This window comes from Macaca nemestrina, chromosome 2 (genome assembly GCF_043159975.1).
Source record: "Macaca nemestrina isolate mMacNem1 chromosome 2, mMacNem.hap1, whole genome shotgun sequence".
Taxonomy (NCBI): Eukaryota; Metazoa; Chordata; class Mammalia; order Primates; family Cercopithecidae; genus Macaca; species Macaca nemestrina.
In genome coordinates, this window is record NC_092126.1 from 163,415,242 (window position 1) to 163,440,933 (window position 25,692).

The 25,692-nt window shown below is 38.9% G+C and overlaps 1 protein-coding gene across 2 annotated transcripts; it reads left to right on the forward strand.

Annotated features, from left to right (window-relative positions):
- The first annotated feature begins 47 nt into the window (after positions 1-47).
- LOC105470320 (leucine rich repeat containing 58) lies at positions 48-23,996 on the forward strand. 2 transcript variants are annotated; one of them, XM_011722179.3, is made up of 5 exons: positions 48-730; positions 2,032-2,154; positions 13,334-13,462; positions 14,141-14,418; positions 17,486-23,996. In XM_011722179.3, the coding sequence occupies exons 1-5, from the start codon at positions 231-233 to the stop codon at positions 17,692-17,694; spliced, it is 1,239 nt and encodes a 412-aa protein (XP_011720481.1). In that variant the 5' UTR covers positions 48-230; the 3' UTR covers positions 17,695-23,996. The 2 variants fall into 2 exon arrangements, with proteins under 2 accessions (XP_011720481.1, XP_011720482.1); XM_011722180.3 differs by lacking the exon at positions 2,032-2,154.
- The last annotated feature ends 1,696 nt before the right edge of the window (positions 23,997-25,692 follow it).

A 25,692-nucleotide genomic window follows, 5' to 3' on the forward strand; every position in this document is an offset into this window, starting at 1 on the left:
TTGCCACTCCGCGCCCCGCGCCTCGTGAGGCAGAGCCCGCCCCGGAGCGGCGCGCGCAACCCAGGGCCTCGCGTCGCGTGACTCGGCCAAGGCGCGCAGGGTTAGCGCCCGCCCGCGCCACTTCCGACTCAGCTCTTGGTTCAGGTTCCGGGGCGCAGCGGAGCTCCCGGCCTGTGGACGCCGCGCGGCGCTCTGGGGAATCCAGCGCCAAGCGCCGTGCGGTGGCTAGGATGGAGGAGGCCGGAGCGGCGGTGGTCACGGCCGGGGAGGCCGAACTGAACTGGTCCCGCCTCAGCGTGTCCACTGAGACGCTGGAGTCTGAGCTGGAGGCGCGGGGCGAGGAGCGGCGCGGCGCGCGGGAGGCACTGCTGCGGCTGCTGCTGCCTCACAATCGTCTAGTGTCGCTGCCGCGGGCGCTGGGCAGCGGCTTTCCGCACCTCCAGCTGCTGGACGTGAGCGGCAACGCGTTGACCGCTCTTGGCCCGGAGCTGCTCGCGCTGCGCGGCCTGCGCACGCTGCTGGCCAAGAACAACCGGCTCGGCGGGCCCAGTGCGCTGCCCAAGGGCCTGGCTCAGTCGCCGCTCTGCCGCAGCCTCCAGGTACTCAACCTCAGCGGCAACTGTTTCCAGGAGGTGCCTGCCTCGCTCTTAGAGCTGCGTGCGCTGCAGACCCTGAGCCTGGGCGGCAACCAGCTGCAGAGCATCCCGGCTGAGATCGAGAACTTGCAGAGGTGAGCGGGTGTGTGCCGGAGGGTGGGGAGGCCTCGGGCGGTGTCCGGGAACCCTGGGGCGCCGGGCCTGGACGCCTCACATTTGTCACGTAACTATTTCCAAGCTTTGTCTTTAACTGTGCGGTAGTGAGTTCTGCCCAACCATCTCAGCAAGTTGTTGTAAATATCTCGTATGATCGTTTGTGTGGCCGTTTGGTATGTTGTGTTTGGCCTGTGCGGATTCTCGAGGCATTTTTTCTGTCTTCCTTATTGAATCTGGGGCGTAATCCGAACTGAGTGGGAACTCAAAACAGATGTAAATCAGAGTTTGTCACTTCTTTGCTCAAAAGTCTTCCGTGGTTTTCCATCTCTATAGATCAAAGTACATGCCTTTGAGCATGGCATACAAGGTGCTCTGACCTGACCCTTGCTTTCCACTACATTTGCAGCTTCGTCTTCTCTGTGGCAGTACCAACTACCATTTGTGGAGTTCAGTGACCTATCCATTTTCCCCGTAGAGAAAGCAGCTTGGAGTTGCTGGTAGGCACTCAGTATGTGTTGAATGGATGCAGTGCCTCTGTACACGTGCTGTTTCCCTTGCTTGGAATGTTTCCTTCACCTGGCAAACGCCTATCATCCTTCAAAAGCTATCTCAAGTTATCATCTCTGTAATTCCTTTTTTACTACTCCCTGCACAACAATTTTTTTCTTTGCTACTCCCTGCACAAAAAAGTACAGCCTATACTGTACTTTCTCTGTGCTTCATTCATCCTGCCGTTGCATTTACCTTATTGGATATAATTCCTTGTTTACAGGAATTATCTGCTTCGCCTACTAGATTATGTAGTAAATATGTTAAATTTAACTTTAGGAGGAAGCAGAGAAACAGGATAATAAAAGTGCCCGGTGGGGGAGTGGGAAATAGAGCGAAATGTATTGTACAAAATGAAAAAGAGGTATCTTCCATCTGTAAGATATTTTCACACTTTATTGTATTTTCAGAGATAATAGAATGTTAAAGGTAGAAGGGACCTCAGAGTTAAGTGTAGCAAAAGAATATTGGCCTGGGAAAAAAGAACTCTTGGTGCCTCAGCCTTAGGCAAGTCACTTGTATCCTAACTGTAGCATATCCTAACTGTAGCTTTCTAATCTACAAAATGAAGCATTTGGTTAAGATGTCTGTTTGTTTACTCTTCAATAGATATTTACTGAATACCTGCCCTGTGTCAGGCACTGTCCCAAGTATTGGGGATACAATGGTGAACATGATCCAGGAGACAGACGTTCAACAACTAACTGTGAACCTCATTATTTAATTACAGTGGTTATGAGTTCTATGAAGACCTACAGAATGCCTTGAGACAAAATGACAGAGGCACATGGGAAAGCCCAGAGGCAAGGAGGGTAACTACTAAAATTCTGAAAGAAGGACATTGTACTGGGAAGTGAGTAAGAGGGAAAGTGGCAAAAATAAATTCGGGCAAGTCAGCCCATGTCAGGTCTTGAAGGCTACCATAAAGTTTGGATTTTATTCTGAGTGCACGTGAGAGAGTTTTAAGCATGTGTCTTGTTGCTGTGCAGGAATGGAGTGAGGAGAGGGTGAAGAGATGGAGATTTTGAGGGCTGGTTTGAAGGAGGTCATTGTAGTAGGACGAGAGATGATGGTAGCTTATACCAGGGTGATACTAGGGTAAATGATAAGAAATGGAAGATATGGAGAAAAGATTTAGAGGTAAAATTGACAGCCCTTGGTTCCTTCTAATTTTAATGTTACATAATTCCAGCTTTGGAATTTTCTTAATATACTAACAGGAACCTAGGGAAAGTATTATTTCCATCTTATGGAGAGAAAAGTAGGCAAAAATCCAATTTATTTAATACTTACAATGCAGTAGATCCTGTCATAGGTGCTAAATATGCTTTTTAATTCTCACAGTGATCCCATGAGATAATGTGCTCCCATTTTTCAGAGGCAGAAACTGAGGCTCAGAGAAATTAAGTCACAAGATTACAAGGCTACTAAGGGTTGGAACTGTATTTGACCTCTGTGGTCTATGACTCCAGACCCTTGAATTCTGCACAGTGGCAGAGTACTAGAACCCGAATCTTTGTCGAGGGGTTGGAGGGTCGTGAGTTTTGTTTTGTTTTGTTTTGTTTTTTGTTTTTTTTTGAGGCGGAGTTTCAGTCTGTTGCCCAGGCTGGAGTGCAGTGGCATGATCTGGGCTCACTGTATCTCTGCTTCCTGGGTTCAAGTGATTCTCTTGCCTCCGCCTCCCAAGTATCTGCGACTACAGGAGCGTGCCATCACGCCAGCTAATTTTGTATTTTTAGTAGAGACAGTTTCGCCATGTTGGCCAGGCTGTTCTCAAACTTCTGACTTCAAGTGATCCACCCATCTGCATCTCAAAGTGTTGGGATTACAGGTGTGAGCCACTGCACCCACCCTAGAACTTGAATCTTTGGACTTCTGTACTGTTGGATTTGTGATCAGGAGGATTTGTCAAAGTCATTCACGTAGTTGACTGATTTTCTGACTCAATTTTCTGGGCTAACAACTGTGCTATCTGTGTTTATTGTTCATTGTGTCTTTGACTCCAGTAATGTGTGATATCTTTAACGTCACTGTTTTCATTTTTCAGTTACATGCTTTATTTCTCTTTACTGCTAAGAATCGGTAAAGGTTTAGGCTATGCTCCAAATATAAACTCTGATTGAGTGTAAGTTAAAAGGGTTGTGTAGAAATATACTCTGAGCTCGAAAAAGCCTTGGCAATGAGCCGATTTTTAGCCTTCTATTTTCAGATGAGGCGACTGAGATTTATTATCAGTGACTTTGCTTGAGGCCAGATAGTGACAAGTAAGAGTTATGTGGTTCAGCCCTCAAACACTGCTAACTCTTCACTACTAATATGATGCATTAAAGCTTCAAAAATGTAGAGGTGGAGGTTTAGTCTCTTAAACTACCTGTCCAAGAATACCATCTTCTCTTAGAAAATCTGTGGATTCTCTAGACTTCATTGGTTACTCTGATTTATATTGTATACTGTATGCCATGCTGCTTTTTAAACCAGATCTAGTGTTTTGGCACATTAAGAAGATACGTGTCCTCTGTAAGAGCAATTATTAAAATAGTACAGACTATATAATGCATGAAAACTCCCCCACTCCTTCCACTCTTCATCATTTAAGGAAAGAATTAACAAATGAATACTCATGGCTTAATTGGTGTCATTGACCTCTCCAGATTTAGCAGGGTATCTATGTTTTCTATACCCTATCGATTCTTTCCCCTAGTAGCAAAATCTTTTTTTTTTTTTTTTTTTTAACATTTTCTGAAGGATCACTTTCAAAGTATAACAAATAAGTAGATGTTGAAAATCTTACTTACTTTTATGATTAACTTCATTCTCCTGGAGTAAATTAGGCTATCAGTGTGAACCGTGCAGTTGTGGATGTAGATACTTTCCATCAAAATGTGTTTAATCTTCAGCAAATAAATATAATTGTTTGGCTATAGTATATAGGCAAATTTGTTTTTGTTATATAATGCTGAAAAAGTAGGTATAATTCATATTCTGACTTATTTTTCTGAATCATACCTTTTATTCTTCTCAGCTTAGACATTAATTGAGGAAGAGCTTAATAGCTTATCACTCAATGGCCAATAGACTTTATTTAAGTAAACAAAACTTCAGGATTGTTTGGCAAATCCAGTATGCTAGATATTTGGAGAGTAGGTTTGAGCACAACTGAGTCTCATTAGTACTCTTCTACAATCTTTTCTTCTTAAGTAATGCCTTCCTTTTTCTGTTCATGATGCCTCTCACCATCTGTTTGATGTGGTTTTGAAAGATTGAAATAGGAGGGTGTGACAAAACGAAAGCTAAAAGTTAATGCTCTGGAATGTTTTGAAGTTAGTGTACAATAGGTTGATATCTTAGGAAAGAGATAGATGACTCAGCCAGATGATAGAATGCAGTAAAGTTTAAATGAAAACACTTTTCCATATTTAGGGTCACATACTGAGTTTTTCACTGGCTCTCAACATCATCCCTCTGACGTTTTTTATTGCCTTAATTTGGGGCAAGTATCAAGAGATGGTGCATCTGGGAGGGGGGAGGGATAGCATTAGGAGATATACCTAATGTAAATGATGAGTTCATGGGTGCAGCACACCAACATGGCACATGTATACATATGTAACAAACCTGCATGTTGTGCACATGTACCCTAGAACTTAAAGTATCTATTTGTGTGTCTGCTTTTGAACATATAGGTACCTTAAAATCCTGTGGTGTTAGTATTTGAAAATCATTTAATACAAAGATGCTACTTCAAGAAAACATTCTTTATCTACAGATGTTCTTATCTTTCTGCTTCTTTTCCTTTCTGTTTTCTACCTCTTTGTGCATTCCTATCTTACTTTAATTCCATCTCCCTTTAACCAACCATGTAAGATAGGATTAATGTATTTTTTTGCTTGTTTTTTGGGTTTTTTTGTTGTTGTTATTTGGTTGTTTTTTGTTGTTGTTGTTGTTTCTTTTTTTTTTTTTTTTTTTTTAGAGTCAGAGTCTCACCCTGTCCACCAAGCTGGAGTGCAGTGGCGCGATCTCACCCACTACAGCCTCTGCCTCCCAGGTTCAAGTGATTCTCCTGCCTCAGCCTCCCAAGTAGCTGGGATTACAGGCACCTGCCACTATACCCGGCTAATTTTGTTCTGTTTTGTTTTTAGTAGAAACGGGGTTTCACCATGTTGGCCAGGCTGGTCTCGAACTCCTGACCTCAAGAGATCCGCCTGCCTCAACTTCCAAAAGTACTGGGATTAGAGACGTGAACCATTGTGCCCAGCTTAATGTATATTTTTATGATGTTCGGTGTCATTTTTATTTGATTGGAGAAGCAGAAAGCATTTTCTAATTTTACCTGTGCTAGCCTGTTTTTTCAGTGAGTCATTGTACTTGATAGAGAAAAGGCATCCACTGCAGTATCCCTAAGGATTGGAAACGTGACTTATTTTTCAAGAGACAATTTTAAGGTCAATATATTAATGCTAAACAGGAAAGGAATAATTCGTTCCATAAATTCAGTGAGTACTTTTCTTGTTTTCTGTATTCCTCAAGTACTGAAAGAATAGAATTGTTCCAACCCTAATTAACAGAGTTGCAATATTGATAACCATAAGAACTTAAACCCTACAGTTTTGCTACAAATTCAACAACAGTTTCCTTCTTACAGAAAAGTGTATTTGGAAACAGTAGAGTATGTTACAGAAATTTGATTCCCACAAATCATCAAAAGGTGTCAAGTCCCTAGCAATTTGGAAATTATTTGAGTTAGAAAGTAAAAAATAAGCCTGAAACTGTAAATTTAATATGATGGTTATGTAATTTGATTAGTGTTATTCATCAGTTGCAAAAGAGAATTTACGTAATTGCAAAATCATGGCCTTAGTTACATTTTAGAACATCAAATCCTTTTCTGCCAAAGTCAAGGTAACTACTAATGTTTGGCATCCTTTCCGTCTACCTTCCCCATCCACTTCCAAAGCATTGAAAGAAGACATTGAGTAGCAAATGACCACCAGAGACTAGTTTTTCTTGGTTCCTGACTGTCTTAATAAGTTCAGGCTACTATAAGAAAACATAAACTAGTGACTTATAAACAATACAAATTTATGTATCACAGTTCTGGAGGCTGGGAGTTCCAAGATCAAGGTGGTGGCAGATTTGATGTCTGGTGAGGGCTTTCTTCCTGGTTCATAGACTGCAATCTTCTGACTGTGGCCTCACATTGTTATGGGATCTCTGGGGTGTTGATTTTTCTGGCCGGAAACCTCTGTGGCCATGGCACTTTTGCCCAAGTTCTTGTCCTGCATTCAGAAAGAATGAGATATGCAGACAAGTGAAGGGTGAAGAAAAAGAGTATTATTTAGTGTTAGAACAGCTCAGAGGAGTGAGTAGCTCCTCTCTGTAGGCAGGTCGTCCCTTCAAGTGTTCAGCTCTCAGTAGAGAAGAGGCGCGGGAGAGGATGGCCCCTCTCCTCAGGCAAGTCATTTGAATGTCTCTGCAGGTCTCTGAAGCTCTTGGAGGTCTCTGAAGCTCTCAGCAGAGAGGGCAGTTCCTCTCTCCCGACAGGTCGTAGCTGAGAGGATACTTCTCTCTGCAGTTGGTCACCCCATCCCATCTTTTCTCTGTCCTCTTCCTCTTCTGCCCTGTTCTGGCTGAGCCCAGGGCTTTTGTGGACCTCAGAGGGGAGGAAGTACATGCTGATTAGTCCATGGGTAACCATGGGTGGGTGGGAAGAGGCACCAGGAGTCCATACTCCTGTCTGCCCAACTGGCAGCTTGGCCACCAGCCTTCAGGCCCTCCCTGACCCAAAGGTGGGGCCTTACTGGGGACCCACTTCTTCTGCCCAGGAATCAATCTGCCTCCTGCTGCCATTCATGGGACCCCTGGCTCAGCCCCAGCTCCCACTCCCATCTTGGAGCAGGGGCTGGAGAGAGGCCAGGCAGCCGGAGAAGACACCCTTTAGCCTGCAGGGATGAGGGGGGGAATCCTTCCTGGGGCCCCCAAGGGTGCAGGCTGCAGAGATACCCAGCTCCTGCACCTGGGAGGACAGCTGCAGCCGCTTGCAGGAAGGCAGATTCTGCCTGCTCCTAGCCCTCCCCCAAGAGCACAGGGAGGCTCGGATCCACAGCTGCAGTTTAGGTGGCTGTAGCCCCACCCAGGAGGGTGGGGCTTCTCCCTGCTCTGTAGAGCAGGAGGCCTGGGTCTGCAGCTGCAGGTTGCGCCACCACAGTTGCACCTGGGGAGCTCTGGTCCCTACACAGAAGGGGCAGGGCGCCCCCCAACTCCATGGAATGTGCAGCCCCAGCAGTGCCTCCCTGCTACATCAACATGATGGAGAGAGGAAGCAAGTTCCCTTGGGACTCTTCGAAGGACACTAATCCCATTAATGAGGGCTCCACCCTGTTGACCTTATCTAATCCTTTAGTTACCACCCAAAGACCCCACTTTTTAATACCCTAACATTAAGGAGTTAGGGTTTCAACATGAATTCTGGGAGGGCACAGGCATTCAATCCATAACACTGACCTAAGCAAATAGAAAGGATAACATTTACACTTGCCCTCAGACTCACTCTTCCTTTTTTTCACTTTTTTACCTCCCTCTCTAAACTATATTGCAAGTTATTATTTAGCTATCAAATCCTTTGTAAAAAGGACTTCGAAGTTTGCTTAGTTTTTTTCCCTCAGTCTTCTCATTGAAATAGTTCCTTTTCCAGGAACCTAGTAGTTTGTTATTTGAACTCCAAATATTCTGTTCCTTTCTGTTCCGTTCTATTCTATTCAAGTAACTATCATCATTGAAAAATAGGGATTTCTGAGTAACTGGGCGGTAAATTATGCCATACTTGGTAGAATTTTTAAAACCCTGCCTAGGAGCTTCTTTCACCAATGCTTAAGCACTTGCAGTAGGAGAATTCAATCTTGTAACCAGGTGACTTTTGCTGCAAGATAATCTTGGAAGAGAAAGAAAATAACATAAAATCAAAGTTATCAGCTTACTTTTTCTAAACATTTTAAGTCTAAAGAGGAATTTTGAAAAGCTTTTACACGATCAGAAATATGTTTTTTTAAAGTGTCATTAATACATATATTTGTTTGTTTGTTTGAGACACAGTCTCACTTTGTCACCCAGGCTGGAGTGCAGTGGTGCGACCTCAGCTCACTGCAACCTCTGCCTCCCAGGTTCAAGTGATTCTCCTGCCTCAGCCTCCTGAGTAGCTGGGATTACAGGTGCCTGCCACCTCGCCTGGCTAATTTGTTTTTTGTTTTTTGTTTTTTAAGTAGAGATGGTATTTTACCAGTTAGCCAAGCTGGTCTCGAACTCCTGACCTCAAGTAATCCGCCTGCCTCAGCCTCCCAAAGTGCTGGGATTAGGTGTAAGCCACCGTACCTGGCCTAATATATTTTTTAAAAAGACAAAATGTTTGATTCAAGTTGGCATTTTGAATAACCACACATCAAGGAAGGCTGAGATTATGAAAGACAGAAAAATTATACTTGAGAAAATATCTGTAATAAGGCAATCTGCAACGAATTTTTAAGTACATTTACTAATTTCAGAGAGGTAAAGGAAGGAACTTCATCAATGAAGCAAGAATAGGGAGTTTTAAAACTGACAATTAGGAAAACCGCAATTGGAGTTTCTAGAAATGAAAAAATATAATTATTAACTAACTAACTAGACTAAAAGGTGAACAGAAGTCAGCTGAAGAATGAATCCATAAGCTGAATGATTTTACTGAGTTATTTTCCTGGAATTCAGCTTAAAGAGATAAAGAAATAAAAAGTATGAAAGAAATATTAAGACATAGAGGATAGATCCTGAAGTTAAAACTGCTAAGAGCAGCCGGGTGTGGTGGCCCATGCCTGTAATCCCAGCACTTTGGGAGGCCGAGGCAGGCAGATCATGAGGTCAGGAGTTTGAGACCAGCTTGGCCAACATGGTGAAACCCCGTCTCTACTAAAAATACAAAAATTAGCCAGGCCTGGTGGCGGGCGCCTGTAATCCCAACTACTCGGGAGGCTGAGGCAGGAGAATTGCTTGAACCCGGGAGGCAGAGGTTGCAGTGAGTCGAGATCGTGCCACTGCACTCCAGCCTAGGTGACAGAGCAAGACTCTATCTCAAAAAATAAAAAATAAATAAAAAATAAACTGCTAAGAGCAATTCTAGAAAGACGATGAAAGAAAGACAATGTGTGAAGTGATAGTGGCTGAAATTTCCCACAAAGAAAGGGAGCTCTCTAAACTGATATCTTAACGTGTCATAGTAAAACTTTAGAACATTAAAGATGAATAAGAAAAAATCCTTACTCCTATTGAAGAAAGAAAAAAAAAGATTACCTGCAAAGGAACAATAGTAATATTGGCTGTAATAAGATAATGGAGCAGCATCTTCGTAGTGCTGAGGAAAAGTAACTGCCAACCTAGAATTTTATGCCCAGCTAAACTATTGCTCAAGAGTGAGGGGGAAAAATTAAAATGCCAGAGACAAAGGACTCAAAGATTAACAATCATGAGTTCTTGCTGAAAGAACTTCTAAAGGATACACTCCAAGAAAAACCTTAAAAGAAATAAGCCTCAAAAAAAAAGATGAACAAATTGGTAAAACATATTGATAAATCTGAATCAATTACTAATTGGAAATAAAATAAATTAGTAGAAAATCAGAGTAGAACTAATTCTAGAAGATCATACGAAGAGAAGGACAGAAGAGAGCCTGGGTATGTGTTTGAGAGTGAGAGAGAGTACAAAGAAAATTGAAGGAGGTAACTCCTAGCAAAATAGAAATAGCATATACAGTTCAAAACAGTAGAAGTAGAGGGAAAAGAACAAAAAGAACCTTGAGGAGCACAATAAGAAGCAAAACTAAAGGGAAAAAGTATGTGGAGATACCATGATAATAGAAAACACAAGTCTGAACATCAATCATCAGTTATGCTCCATTTATAAAGATTTACACTTAAAATAAAATTACACCAATAAGTTATAAGGAAAGGGATAGGAAATGATGTACCAGGCAAATCTGTCATTTCTCGTCTGAAGTACTGGATTAGGCTCCAATCTGCTTTTCCTCCTCCTACTCCTGCCTACAGTGCTCCCCTAACCACTTCTCCAGTTGTTTGCCACTCAAAAGCCAAAGTGATCCTTCTAAAAAGTCAAGTTAAATGACTAGGCTTTGTTCAGAACTGTTTTTTCAAAATGCTCTTACAGAGGCCCAAAGGGCATTCAGTGATGTGGCCTTCCTAGGCTACCTCCCTGATCTCTTTGATGACCACAGTCCCACCTCAGTCACTCTAATCTACTCGTCTACTCAAACTGGCTGTGTTGCTGTTTCACAACACACCAATCACTTTTCCATTGGGGTTTGTACTCAGTCATTTCATTTAGATCTCGTTCAGATGTCATCTCCTAAGAGAAACTTTTTCTGACCACCCTCTCTAGAGTGTCACTTCTATCACTCTCTGATTGTTCCCCCTTTTTCTTTGTGACTCTGAAAACTATCTGGCATAATAGACATGTTATCAATTTATTGTCTGTCTTCTCACTAAAATGTAAACTTATTCAGGTCAAGAACTTGAACTTATTTGCATTCTATTCCCTAGAATGGTGCCTGGCACATTGTGGGTGTTAGTTCATATTTGTTAACTGGGCATTTTATATGATAGATAATATTATTCCATTTTTAAAAGAATAATATGCTGCAAGATTAAGTAACTGGCCCAAATTTTTATACTGGCAAGTTGTGGAGCTGGGATTAAATGAAATAATTGAATGAAATAAATACCAATAAAAATAAAACTGGTAAGCAGTGTTGATAATCAGAGGACATAGATTTCAGGGCAAAATGTATTTAAAAGAACAAATAGAGGCCGGGCACGGTGACTCACGCCCGTAATCCCAGCACTTTGGGAGGCTGAGGTGAGCAGATCACCTGACGTCAGGAATTTGAGACCAGCCTGGCTAACATGGTGAAACCCCGTCTCTACTAAAAATACAAAAATTAGTCAGGCGTGGTGAAAATTAGTCAGGTGTGGTGGCAGGGACCTGTAATCCCAGCTCCTCGAGAGGCTGAGGCAGGAGAATTGCTTGACCTAACTTGGGAGACAGAGGTTGCAGTGAGCTGAGATCATGCCAGTGCACTCCAGCCTGGGCGACAGAGTGAGAGTCTGTCTCAAAAAAAAGAAAAAAAAAAAGAACAAATAGAAATGCTTCATATGAATTAAGGCTCACTTCAGGAAGTTTTTAGCAGTAATGAGCTTGAATGTATCTGTAGTATAATTTCTGTATATTAATGGGAAAGAAAGCAAAGATTGACAGGACTCTAAGGGAAGAAGGAAAATCATGTTTATAGTAGGAGACTAATCACCAGAGCTAGAAGGCAAAATAATAAGAGAAAAAAATTTACTCAGTTAAGAGCTCAATCATAATAGCTACATGTTCTTTTTGTACATATAATACATGAATGAAAATAGACCTTGCTCGAGGCCACAAAGGAACAAAGTTATGCAGAATATGTGTATTTAACAACAGTAGAGCTCCCAACAAATCAGTGAGATAAAGCTGTATAATTCGTGAGAAAAATAGGTAAATGATATGAATAGGTAATTCTCTAAAGATATACAAATGTCTAAAACTATAAAAAGATGCTAAACTTCACTAATAGTTAGGGACCTACAGATTTGCAGATTAAAAACACAGAATGGTACCATTTTTTATACCATCAAATAGTAAATAAATAAATAAATGCTGGTGATAATACTAGGTGTTGGCAAAGTTGTAGGTTAAGGAGTGCTCTTAAATGCCAGTTATGGATTTGTAAATAGCCATGACTGCACAAGGTAACTTGGCTTTATCTGTTAAAATTACACCTTATATTCTAAAATCTCCCACTTCACAGGCAATTCAAGGGAGGGAGACTCTGATTTAGTGCATCTGGATGGGATCAGGACTCCATAGCTTTAAAAATATCATAGGGAATTCTTACTGTGGAAGTTTAGGTAATACTTTAGTAGGCTGTTTTCTCCCACATTTAAAGGTGTTTTGAAAAAACAGTGGTTCTACTGAGTTAGCAGATTTAACAGGAAGATAAAAGTAATACAGTATTGGGAGAAGAAATCTGTATGTGTTTGTATACTATATATGTGTATGTATATGTGTGTGTGTGTACACACACACACATATATATATAGAACTGATTGTGCTACCCCCTGCAAAAATCTTTTGAAGGAAGCCTTTCGACAGTAATCATCAAAGAGTACTCCCTTTTTTTCTATTTTGGTGCAATATATGCCATGTCTAAAATGTTAACCTATTGTTGGAAAACAGTATAATTACCTGGAACTTTGATTTTATAGTTGTGGGCAATTTACACAGCCTCTGAAGTATGTAATTGCTATAATAAGAGCAAAGAAGAAATGTAGAGACTTCATAGTTTTAAAGTCTGTTCAAAAACAAGGTAGTGGTTTTCCCGTTGCCTGTCAGGGCATCAATCAAATCCAAGCATACTAGCATAGAATTCAGGGTTCTTGTAATCTGGTCTCTCTACAACCTTAATCTTTGATTCCTCAAGATGAATTCTCTTCTATTAAAAGGTATATTCATTGTGCCTAACAAGCCCTCTGCTCCAACCTGAAGTGTACTCTCTCTTCTCATCTAAATGGGCTAAGTCCATAGCCCAGCTGAAGTCACAGCCCTTTGGGGAAGCCTATTCCATTCAGAACTACTGTGGCCTTTTTAAAACTTTTATCTTCCTTTTCATTCAACTCCTAATGCCATTTATGGTTTGTCCCTCTTATTTTGGTATTGTAATGCCTATTTTTGGCCTTGTTTTGTGTTTCATTGTAAAGTTATCTAACATTGGTCTGTCTTGTCTGCTTAGCTATAGTATAAGCTCCCTGAAAATTGCATTGTTTCTCTAGAGACTGGATAGAACATAGCAAATCTTAAGTAAAACATTTGCTGAATAAATAGATGAAACGTGTTTATTGTAGTAGACACAATGGGGTATCTTTTTCAACTTTATTTACTTTTTTGGTTTTGTTCATTTATTTTTGCAGTTTAGAGTGCTTATATCTTGGAGGAAATTTCATTAAAGAAATCCCACCAGAATTAGGAAATCTGCCTTCTCTGAATTACTTGGTATTATGTGACAACAAAATCCAAAGTGTACCTCCTCAGCTTTCACAGTGAGTAGTTCCAGGCATTTGTATATACACAGACATCTGTGCTCAGTAATTATTGTCTTGTATTCACTCACATGTTTTATATGTAGAAAAGAATTAGATATTCTCAAAGTAAGTGATACATGTTAATTATAGTTCTGAGGTTTGCTGCGAGCTGGGTTTTTAAAATTTCGCTTTTAAATGCTCTGGTTTATTCCTCAAAATATTATTCAGTCTATTCTGTAATCAAAGAATTGAGCGTTAGCATTTATTTCCCTAGGTTTTATGGGACTTTTAGTGATTTTATATTTGATATGAAACATTTATATCCTAATTAGGCTTTATAATGTGAAGGATTTTAATTTCTGTTGCATTTGAAATCTTTCCTTTTTTAGTTATCTAAATGAAAAAGCATGCCCACTGCCCACCCCTAATCTTCAAATCTAGCTTTTATAGCAGTTAGCACATCAGAACACTCTCTAAGTATTCTAAATTCGCCAAGATTCTAAGGACAAAAGTCCATGACATTTACAAATCTGCACTTTGATCTAGTTTCAGCACCTTTTTGTTTTACTTCAGTTGACCATAATATTAATTGCTCATTCTTAAGGGGAAATCAAGTTCTGTATATACACATATATTCAATATTTTTGTTAGTTATGTTGCTTACTGCCATTGGTTTTTATACTGCATTTATTCTAGGTTGCATTCACTTCGTTCCCTAAGTCTTCACAATAACTTGCTGACATATCTGCCGCGGGAGATCCTCAACCTTATTCATTTGGAAGAGTTGAGTTTACGAGGAAATCCATTGGTTGTTCGTTTTGTTAGAGATTTAACCTATGATCCTCCAACTCTCCTGGAATTAGCTGCACGGACCATTAAGATCCGAAATATTTCCTACACTCCCTATGATCTTCCTGGGAATCTTCTTAGATACTTGGGTTCAGCCAGCAATTGCCCAAACCCAAAATGTGGAGGTAAGTTAATTCAGTATTCATGTTTCCCACTCATTTAGCTCTTTTTAAAATTAATTAAGTCTAGAAGTCAGACAAAAGCTGTCTCTATTTCTGTTCCCTTTATTTTTTCACTCATTTATGAAAAAGACATTTCACTCTGGGTTTTTTTTAAGAATTATTTTTCATAATATTTTAGGATTCATACATAAGGAACATACCCGGGAAGTCTAATCCTGTCTTGTCACAAGATAATAAATCAAGATGGTAAAATGAGAGGAAACTCAAGGAAGTATAAGCAGTTCTAATTGTTTAAAAACTGTTCCTAAAATGTTTGGACACCTTTTATATTTATTTGAAGGATATTTTCTTAGACCCACCATTCCCTGTATCAGATTTAATAGGGTATGATTCAAGATGTATGAGAATGGGCTGAATGTGTGCCAGTTACAGATTGTACACAAAACTTTATGTTACTTTAAGTCCATGGTTCAAAATGTCTTGAGTTTAGAGCATTTGGAGAGAATTATGCAAATGATATAAGGCAGAGTCAGGTAAGTATCCCAAGGAATTCAAAATGCTTCTGGAAATCAAAGGAGGGGGAGAGTACATTTAATTAGATCTGGAAACAATGAGCTAATTATTGAGGTATGAATTAGATTTTGATAGGGTAAGATTGAGGATAGGAAATTTTTCAGATGGAGAATACAAAGTGGAGACGGAAGAGTATGGGGCAGACTGTTGGATGAGTAGTAATTTGCCCCAAATGTAAGGTTAGGGGAGTAATGAGAGTGGAAAGCTACGTTGAGTCCAGGTTGTGAAGAGCCTGAAGTGCCAGGGTGTGTGGGTGAGAATTACTGACTGATAGTAGGTCATTTTTTACTTTGGCTCCTTCATAAAAGACTACTTTTAAAAAATCCAGTAGGTACTGAGGAAATGCTGTGTAATGATGTTCAAAACCATGTGAGACTTTCTCTGGCAGTCCGATCTTGTCTTGAAGCTATTACAACATTAAAAGGGAGAAAATTATCAAATTATTCAAAGATTGTTAAAAGATAAAAAAGACACTTTGAGTTTAAAAAAGATAATGCTCTGGGTCATTTTTGGCCACCCACTCTTAGAAGTAGAGATTGCAGCACTGTGCCAAGTTCAAAGTGCTTACGCTTTTCTCTGTGATTCTCCATTCCTGAATTAGCTTTCACAGTGACAGAGGAAAACACATAGGGCAGCATTCACACCAGACCCTCAGGCCTGAAAGTCTAAATCTCTTCTTTGAATTCATGCTTTTCTGGAAATGGACCTCTACAGGAATTCTCTTTTCTCTCTTAAATATTTCCTTAATGACTTCTTTAGTATACTGGTGTGCCATTTATCTTAGGAACAAAAATGCTTTAAAAATTACCAGCTTAAGACCGAGTGTGGTGGCTCATGCCTGTCTGTAATTCCATCACTTTGGGAGGCTGAGGCAGGAGGATCTCCTAAGCCCAGGAGTTTGAGACCAGCCTAGGCAGCATAACGAGACCCCGTCTCTACAAAAAATAAAAACATTAGTTGGGCATAGTGGCATGTACCTGTGGTCCCAGCTACTCAGGAGGCTAAGGTAAGAGGATGGCTTGGGTCCAGGAGTTCAAGGCTCCCATGAGCTGTGATCATGTCACTGCACTCTAGCCTGGGTGACAGAGTGAAACCCTGTCTCTTTAAAAAAAAAAAATTATCAGTTTAAAATTTGAGATAATCTGTTAGACATTTTCCCCCTCAAATTTGTTAGTTATTAAACTAACTTAAAAGTACTTTTATATTCTCAGAGATATTTTTCTCTTTGTATAATCTGAAATCTTATAAATCACAAGATAGTATTATACTGCTTTAGTTCATCGTATCTCCCATAATGCTTTTTCTTTCATCTGTTTTCGAGAAGCTAACACATTTTGGGGGATTTATTATCGGTTTTTGATTGACCAACTTATTGAATGTATCTACTTTTGGGGGATTTATTATCAGTTTTTGATTGACCAACTTACTGAATGTATCTACTTTCCTAAATCATTCCAAGTAATATACCACAAATTTCCCCTTTTTTATATTTACTACAAGATCAAAAAAACTACATGGTTAGTTGAGATATCAGGAAAAAAAAATAGAAGTAGAATTCATTGTTTTTCCTTTGCTTGGACCACATCTTTTAATTTTAGTCCCTTATGTGATAAACACACAGTATTTGATGCCAGAAGAAACTTAGGCAGAGTATAGAGCTTGAGATTCCTCTCCAGAGAGGTGATTGGACCAAAATTCTAGATGTTCTGGTTATACTGCAACCATTGTGACAGTCTTTGTCTGTTAGAGATTTGCAGTATCATTTTAAGGACCAACTAGAATCCAGAGGCACGGCAACATCTGCTTTCCTCTCGGCTCTAGCTCTGTTTTTACTTAACTAAAGGGCCACAGTCGAGGAGCACTAACCTAGGAATCAAAAGGGCCAGATATTACTTTCAGTTTACCTGAAGGTGTGTAATTGTATGAGAATCAAGTGAGATCATCAGTGAAACAGATCTGAGGCCTGAAGATTTACAGTCTTTGGAAATCTAAAATGACATTTTATTTCTTTCAATTTTGCCTTCCCAGTACATAAGAATAGGAGTACCAAAAGTCATCCCCTTTCTGAAAATTTTTTGTATACTAATTCTTTAAGATAATTATTAAAGGAGTTTTTATGTTGTTTTGTTTTAGTCTGTGACTGTAGGGTAGTACCAAGGGGGTGGCTTGGGTAATAGAGAAAAGGCACCTCAGGTATCCTAAAATCTCCATCAGCCATTGCCCCAAGTCTCCCAGAGAAAAGAAGCTAGGTACACAGTGTCCTTTCTGTACCTGCTCCCTTTAAGATAAATTTCCTGTTTACCTCTTTACACCCAGATTCTACCTTTAAGACCTTCCAGGAGGCTTGTAGACAGCTATACGAGCAAGTACTGTTTCTGCTTAAGATTCATAACAGAAAATGGTATGTGAGGTTTCTCCAGAACACTGGAGAAAGGGCTGAAAAAGAAATTGGTTCCTTGCTTTGTAATGATTACTTTGTATTCCTTCTTCTCTTTAGGAGTCTACTTTGACTGCTGTGTCAGACAAATTAAATTTGTGGACTTCTGTGGGAAGTATCGCCTCCCACTGATGCACTACTTGTGTTCCCCAGAATGCTCTTCCCCTTGCAGTTCTGCCTCTCACAGCTCCACATCCCAGAGTGAATCTGACTCAGAAGATGAAGCTAGTGTTGCTGCACGCAGAATGCAGAAAGTTCTTCTTGGTTGAATAGGAGTGCACACTGGTGTGAAATACTTAAAAAACTGAGCAAAGGCGGTTAGATAAGAAAACAGAGCTTGAAGTTCACTGTTCACTAGAAACCTTATCTTCATCTTAAGTGTTCATGAAAGAGTCTGGGATGATATAAAACATCTTGTGTTTCATCTACCCATTCAGCAGGAATGAGTCCAGTCCCATGTTTGGATTCTTTTAACATAATTTATTATGAATGATAGTTCCACATTTGGCTGATGGTTTGCAGTTTTCACTCAAGTTTTGCCTGAATCAGAAAGCAGAATGGTACCTTTTGAAGAGCAGTTCTACAATAAGCCATAAGTAGTATACCTTTTGGCAGTTGAGATCGAGAAAGTGAGAAATAATCAAAGCTATAATTGCCAGAGTTGCCCTTGGGTTTAGGTAGAACACTATATACCATATATACTATATGTGCCATATATATATGTATTATATGCCATAAACAGGAATAACCCTCCCTTTTTTTATTGCCTGTATGTCTAGATTAGTTCAGAGAAGCTCACAGATGGTTACACAGGACGTAAACCTTTCTGACAAACTAACTGGTGAAGTAAGGCATATAACGGTTAAGTGGGATATTAAAACTTTTTCATTCTTTTCCTTTGTTCTATAGGATTGCTATTAACCTTATATAATCTAGCAATGATTGTTATAGTGCCTTAATCCAGCAAGGATATAAAAATGTATTCAAGAAATAATGCCAGAGCAACATATAACCTGACATACCATGCAGAACATTTAAAAATATTCTTTAGCAGAACTAGGTAAATAACTGTATATCTGATATCCATGGCCCTCTTAATACTTTGTGCACTCATCCCTTATAAGCACATTACTTTTACACTTAATGGTAGGCCATAGTCTTGATCAGTCTGGTCATCATAAGACAGAGTAAGAATTTTTAACAAAAAATTCTAAAAGAGATGTAAGCTAGGAAAGCTTCTGTATATCTTGCATTAAATGGGTAGGGAAAAAATATGACTCTTGCCCATGTCACGTACTGGACCATCTTTCTCTACTTTTTAAAGAAAAACTAATAAAACTAGAAAAACATCACAACAAGCCAAATAAAAATGGGGAAAAGTTGTCATTGTCCTTATACCTAATAAAACAGTTTCCAGAACTACTTTAACTATGGAAGCATTTTCAAAAATAAAGTAGTAATAAAATAGAAAAAACTTATTAATATATTATATCCTTAATGTATAGCAGGAAAATAGTTTCACAAATTAATTGCTATTAGAAATTACCAAATTTTTATTAACTAGTTTAATATGCAATACAAATTGAATTTTAAGTACAATATAAGTTGATATAAAGTAAATGCTTACTGGTAATCATTAAATAACTAATAACATCACTTGTTAAATGTTAAACATGCAGTAAGAAATGTCAAATATACAGGTCAGATAGGCATTAGAACATCAGGTGATACCTTTTCTGATTTCTGGCATTCATGGCACACCATTTCTTAAAAGCAGATTGTTGTATAATAACATATACATGTATTAGGGTTTTTTTCATATATATATTTTTTATTTTAGAAGAAACTAGCATGATTTAGGATTTATGTGTTTATTTGTATATTAATTCATGAAACATGAGAGTTTCATGAACTGCAGATGTGAAACGCTGCTATAGAATGAATCCCTTTACCTTTACCCTGTTATAATGTAGTAAGATTTTGTTTTCCTTTTGATTCAGAAATTTTCTGTGTCTATAGAAGTAATCTAATATGTTCCTACTGGCTAGAAGAGTAATACATGGGTGATTATATCACAAAATAGAGGTATAAAGAATAGAGGTATAAAGTCTTTGCTTACTTCTCCATGTGAGCCACAGCAAACTGCAGAGTGTACAATTATGAAAGGTAAAGATGACTTAGGCTGTGCCTAAGTGACAAATGTAAAATGTTTTGTAAATAAGTGACTTAGCTAAGATACATAAGATATTTTCATAGAAAATGATGTATTCATAGTAAAATACTCGAATTGATAGGACCAACTTTTTTTGGCCTGAATGCTTATGCCTACTTCCTAATCAATTACCAACTTGACTTGAGCAACTGCTTGAGTAGTCTTCTAAGAGTTAGTCTTCGTAAAATAAATGGATAGGTATGTAAATATATAATCTTACATAGCCTTTCCAACTTTCTAGAAAGAAGGTCTACTGCTTCATCTTTTACAGATGTAAATAGGTCCAACCAGAGAGTTTCTGGCCTTTGCATATAAGAATATAGATGTATATCACAGTATTATTTCAACAAAATGTTATGGTTCTATGTATAGTTGAAAAATCTATGATCAGTGTACCGTTGTCTTTTGGTAATTTTTAATGAAGTATATGTTTAGCTGTTGGTTTTATCTTTCATAAATCTTTGACCTAACGTTTTGTAAGAGCAGCTAATAATTTCTAAGATTTTCCGTTTCTTTTTCCTACCTTTCCTTTTCTCGTAACTGATTAGGGAAATTAACCAGAAGTCAGATACAAGGGACTCGATAATCTAGAAACCAGATAATCAGCTCCCAAATCATATAGCTAACTATGTATTTAAAATAACAGTCTGTCGCTTTAGTTCCTAAGTCATATACTTGTGTTTAATTACGGTAAATAATCTTTAATTGGGGTTTTTAAAAGACAGAATTAGCGAAGTCTAATTTTTATAATGAAATAAGTTTTTGATGTTGCTCTACTTGGACAATTTTAGTGACCAAAACTACAGATAAAACTGCTTAAGCATAACATTAACATATTTAGAATGGCATTCTTCAATACTAGTATTTTAAATTGGAATTAGTACACTGTGCATTCTTAGTAGTCTTTATCCCTAGAATCAATTCTCTCAGCATCACCAAACTGAGTTGGTGAAATAAGTGCTAAGATTCTGGGCAATAGGAAGATTAGTGAATATGATACATGGATTCCAGGGTGCCAGGGATTGGCTGACTAATATTAAGGACCAGCTGGCCAGGGTCCTCAGTATTCTAGTATTTGAGTAGTGGAGGTAAATCCAAAGGCGACTGGTCATATTTTACTTCTGAATGTGTGCTGAAGTGTCTTTTGTTAAAAAATTCTTGATATTTAGAACTTCAGGTTACCACATTTGAAAGTAAAGACTTAGCTGGACACGGTGGCACACACCTGTAATCTTAGCACTTTGGGAGGCCGAAGTGGGTGGATCATATGCAGTCAGGAATTTGCAACCAGCCTGGCCAGCATGGTGAAACCTCATCTTTACTAAAAATACAAAAATTAGCTGGCATGGTGACGCACGCCCATAGTCCCAGCTAACTCTGGAGGCTAATACAAGAGAATCACTTGAACTTGGAAGACAGAGGTTGCAGTGATCTGAGATCACTGTGCTGCACTCCAGCCTGAGTGAGAGTGAGACTCTGTCTCAAACAAAAAAAAAAAGATTTGCATTGTAAATTGTACCTCAATTTGAGAAGTTTTTGTGTTTGTGTAAATAAAAGTAAAAAGCAATCCACAATAATGTTTTGTAATAGTGCACACCAGTTTTACCAGATTTTGTAACTATTAGATTTAAACAAGAAAAGAGAAGGAAAAGGCTGATTGCTGGAGTGTTTTAGAAGCCACAGGGCTAGAAGAGAAGTCACCAAACACCTAGGGACAGTCCTAGGCCAAGAAAGCCCTTTAAAGTAATAGTGAATTGTTTTAAAATGAAGTTATTGAGTGGCCTACTGACTACCATCCAAAAACCTTTATCACCAAATTTGTTCAGTGTTTGCTATTGGGAGATCATCCATATCCCTCCATAATTAAGGGCCAGCAAGTAATAGGATCTTCTTACAGCCAACCTTGCTGTTCCCAAAGGGAGAAAGTAATACGTCATTAACCTGGAATTGTGGTATAACAGGTAGCCTTGGTTAATGTTTTACCTTTTCACTATGTTAAAAAGAAAAAACAGTAAGCAAATAGTGCAAATAAAACTTGATCTTTTAAAGCATTTTAGCAGTTGCTATTTATGTAAAAAGTTAATGGTTATTATTCCTAAATTTTCATAAGACCCTTGGTAGACAAAACTATCAGTTATAGTATGTATATATAAGGTTAGTTAAGCTGCATTTAGTTAGGAACATTTAATTTTTACCTAAATGATTCTTTTTTTATCCAAAAGTAGAGATTTTATTATGTCATTATAAATATTACTCTCCATTTAGTCCAAAATAGTGGGCTTTTTAAGTTGTGCCAGGTACTTAACAATAGTAAAAGCTACTGTATAGATTTTTATGCAATGTGACCTATAAGGCATAGTTCTGATTCCTTCTATATTGAATGTCCCTGTTTCCATATTAAGTGTTATGCCCTGTATAACATTAATGAATTTAATAGTGTACAATTTGGGGCCAGGCGTGGTGGCTCACACCTGTAATCCTGGCACTTTGGGAGGCAGAGGCAGGCAGATCACCTGAGGTCAGGAGTTTGAAATCCGCCTGGCCAACATGGCAAAATCATGTCTCTACTAAAAATACAAAAATTAGCCGGGTGTGGTGGCGTATGCCTGTAGTCACAGCTACTCAGGAGCCTGAGGCAGGAGAATCGCTTGAACCCAGGAGGCGGAGGTTGCAGTGAGCTGAGATTGCGCCATTGCACTCCAGCCTGGGTGACAGAGCAAGACTCGATATCCCAAAAATAAAAATAAAAATAAAAGATTATGTGCAATTTTGTATTTTCATAGTCATATCTTTTTAAAGGTATCAGTGATTTCAGTTGTGGTCAGGAAGTATGTGCCTTAAATCCTCTACTCTAGACCCAAAGTTTGGAGATCTGTATTATTTAATAAGTTGTTTGTGACAACGTTGTTACCTTTTTCATTTGACTTGAGGGAAAAAGACTGTGATCCTGAAAGATTCCTTCTCATAAAATGGCCTAATGTGTATCAGTCTAGGACTTCTGGGGAGGGAACCTCTACCATGCATTCTGTCCCAGAATGTCAAAGCCATAAGAATCAGGGTCCCCTGAAATAAAATCACTGAAAAGATACGTTCTCTTATATATTATTTTAAAAATTTATCTGGTGCCACCAAAGAATGACAGCAGTTTCCAACCAACTTCATATTTATAGCATCATATGAAGATATGGTAAGGCTTAGCGTATTTTGCCACTGGTTTTCTTTGTAATATAGGTTGAAAGTGAGATGTTTGAATACTTTTATATGTGAATATCTCCCATTCTTTTTCTATCTCCCTTGGTCTATATTTACTAATAATTGTTATTAAAAAAAACAGTTCACTAATGAACTCTGCATATTATTGAACACTCATAGGGCAATATTGATTTGGGTGCTACCAGACTTTTACCTAACATTAGTCTTTCTCAGTAGTTGTTGTAAAGGACAGTATTCAGTCCAGTAAATATTAAAGTATATTATATTAGTTTAATGAAGGTTATTTATATACTGTCATACCACAAAACTATGGTGGAAAGAGCATCTGCATTCACCAGAATGTACTTGTTCCTTTGACTGTGAATAAATTGGATAAGACTTTTTAATTTTAAGTTCTAGCTATTGGAAGATGTGGGGATAAGATTGACATTGCTGTTGCAGTATTGCAAAAACGACTAAATTGGTTAATTATGTCTACCACTTATGTTTAAGAGAATCCTTTCACTAACTTAAATTGTTAACATTGTGATATTGAGAAAGAGTATTAACCTAAACAGTCACTTTACAACAATCATGTAAAGATGTGTGTGCTTGCAGTTGAGGTTTTTTTGCATTTCTGAGCCCACTTTGTATTCATGAGAAACAAAAACATAACGGGAGAAAAGTTTTAAATAACCAGCATTGTAAGTTTTTGTAAAGTTTGGGATGTCAAAGTATTAACGAAGGATACTGAAAACATACTTTTACTTTGGTCAAATTACTTTTTATGATCTGATTTCTTAATTTTCTGTATTTGAAATCTTGCGAATTTGGAGTATCTACATCTGTAGATAAATAGATAACTAAAACTTAATGGTAGAAATAAGTGTAATTCAGCAACATGATTCAACAGTTTTTATTTTTAGGATAAGTTACCATTTATTATATTAATATCAAATTTATGTATTGCCTTGTAATGCTAAATGTTCTTAAAAGAATATTTGGGCTACTTCAATTCTACCACCTTCTTTCCCTTCCCCCAGGACATACAAAAGATCTTATATTAGCCAATCCTCTATGTGAATTTTGCCATATCAAGCATTGTGCCTTATTTTAATAAAACTGTTTTGTTGGAATCCATTTCTATATTAAAGTCTCTATAATGTTGATATTTGCCTGATTACTTGTTATATCATTGAATACATACATTAAGTATGTACTAACATTGACTCTCTGTTCTAGATGCAATGGATAAGATAAATTAGACTTGTCTACTAGTCTTCCTTCTGCTTCCACAGTCTCAATAGACTTACGGATGCATGCTCTAATAAGAAATTGGTGACATCATCCTGCTGACTAAGGCCAGTTATTTCTTGCATTTAGTACAGAATCACACAGTCTTAACCCAGAGTAATATAGTTCTAACTGAGCACATTGACATAGCACTTCATATCAATATTTTATAGTGCCATTAGTTTGGTGACATTAGAACACCTAACATTTTTCTAGATTCCAGGATATGGAAAAATGCTGTGGTTATGAGCTGGTGTAAATAGAGTGGATAGCAAGGACATGTACTTTGTAAAACAGCTAATGTTTCAAATGTGCTAAGATGGAAGAAACTCAGCATTTCCCTGGTTAATATATAGGATGGTTGCCACCCAAATCTCATCTTGAATTGTAGCTTCCATAATCCCACGTGTGGTGGGAGGGACCCAGTGGGAGGTAATTGAATCATGGGGTGGGTTTTCCCATGCTATTCTTGTGATGGTGAATAAGTCTCATGAGATCTGATGGTTGTGAAAAGGGCAGTTCTCCTGCACAAGCCTGCTGCCACATAAGATGTTCCTTTTCTCCTCCTTTGCTTTCCACCGTGATTGTGAGGCCTCCCCAGCCATGTGGAACTGTGAGTCCATTAAACCTCTTTTTCTTTATAAATTACTCAGTCTTGGGTATTTCTTCATAGCAGTATGAAAATGGACTAACACAGATGACTTCTTGGCAAAGACGGCCCAAGAAATTTGAGGGAGAAGAGAAAACACATAGAGTGTAATTCTGATCTCTTTCCTTTTTTTTTTGAGACGGAGTTTCGCTCTTGTTGCCCAGGCTGGAGTGCAATGGTCTGATCTTGGCTCACTGCAACCTCCGCCTCCCAGGTTCAAGTGATTCTTCTGCCTCAGCCTCCTGAGTAGCTGGGATTAGAGGCATGCACCACCACGTCCAGCTACTTTTGTATTTTTAGTAGAGACGGGGTTTCTCCAGGTTGGTCAGGCTGGTGTTGGACTCCCGACCTCAGGTGATCCACCCACCTCAGCCGCCAAGCTGAGTGCAGTGGTGCAATCTTGGCTCACTGCAACCTCCACCTCCCAGGTTCAAGCGATTCTCCTGCCTCAGCCTCCCAAGTAGCTGGGATTACAGGCATGTGCCACCAAGCCTGGCTAATTTTGTATTTTTAGTAGAGACGAGGTTACTCCACGTTGGTCAAGCTGGTCTCAAACTCCTGACCTCAGGTGATCTGCCCACCTCGGCCTCCCAAAGTGCTAGGATTACAGGCGTGAGCCACCGTGCACAGCTGAAGGAAGTATTTTCTAAGGTTCTGGTGATTTGTGCTAGCCATATTAGACGTGCAGATAACTTTTAAATTGTTTATGTCAGCAGAGAAGCATAGTGACATTAAGACGTGCGCTCATTACCCATTATATTATTTTTGTACCTTGGTCTGGCTCTAAAATCTTGCTGCTCTTACTTTCTCCCAATCCACAATTCTTCCCACGACTATAAATGTCAAGGCACACAGGAGTTGTTAGGGACAAACTTCCCCAAGAAAGCTTCTTGGTGCTGCCCACCCTTCGCCCAAGTCTCT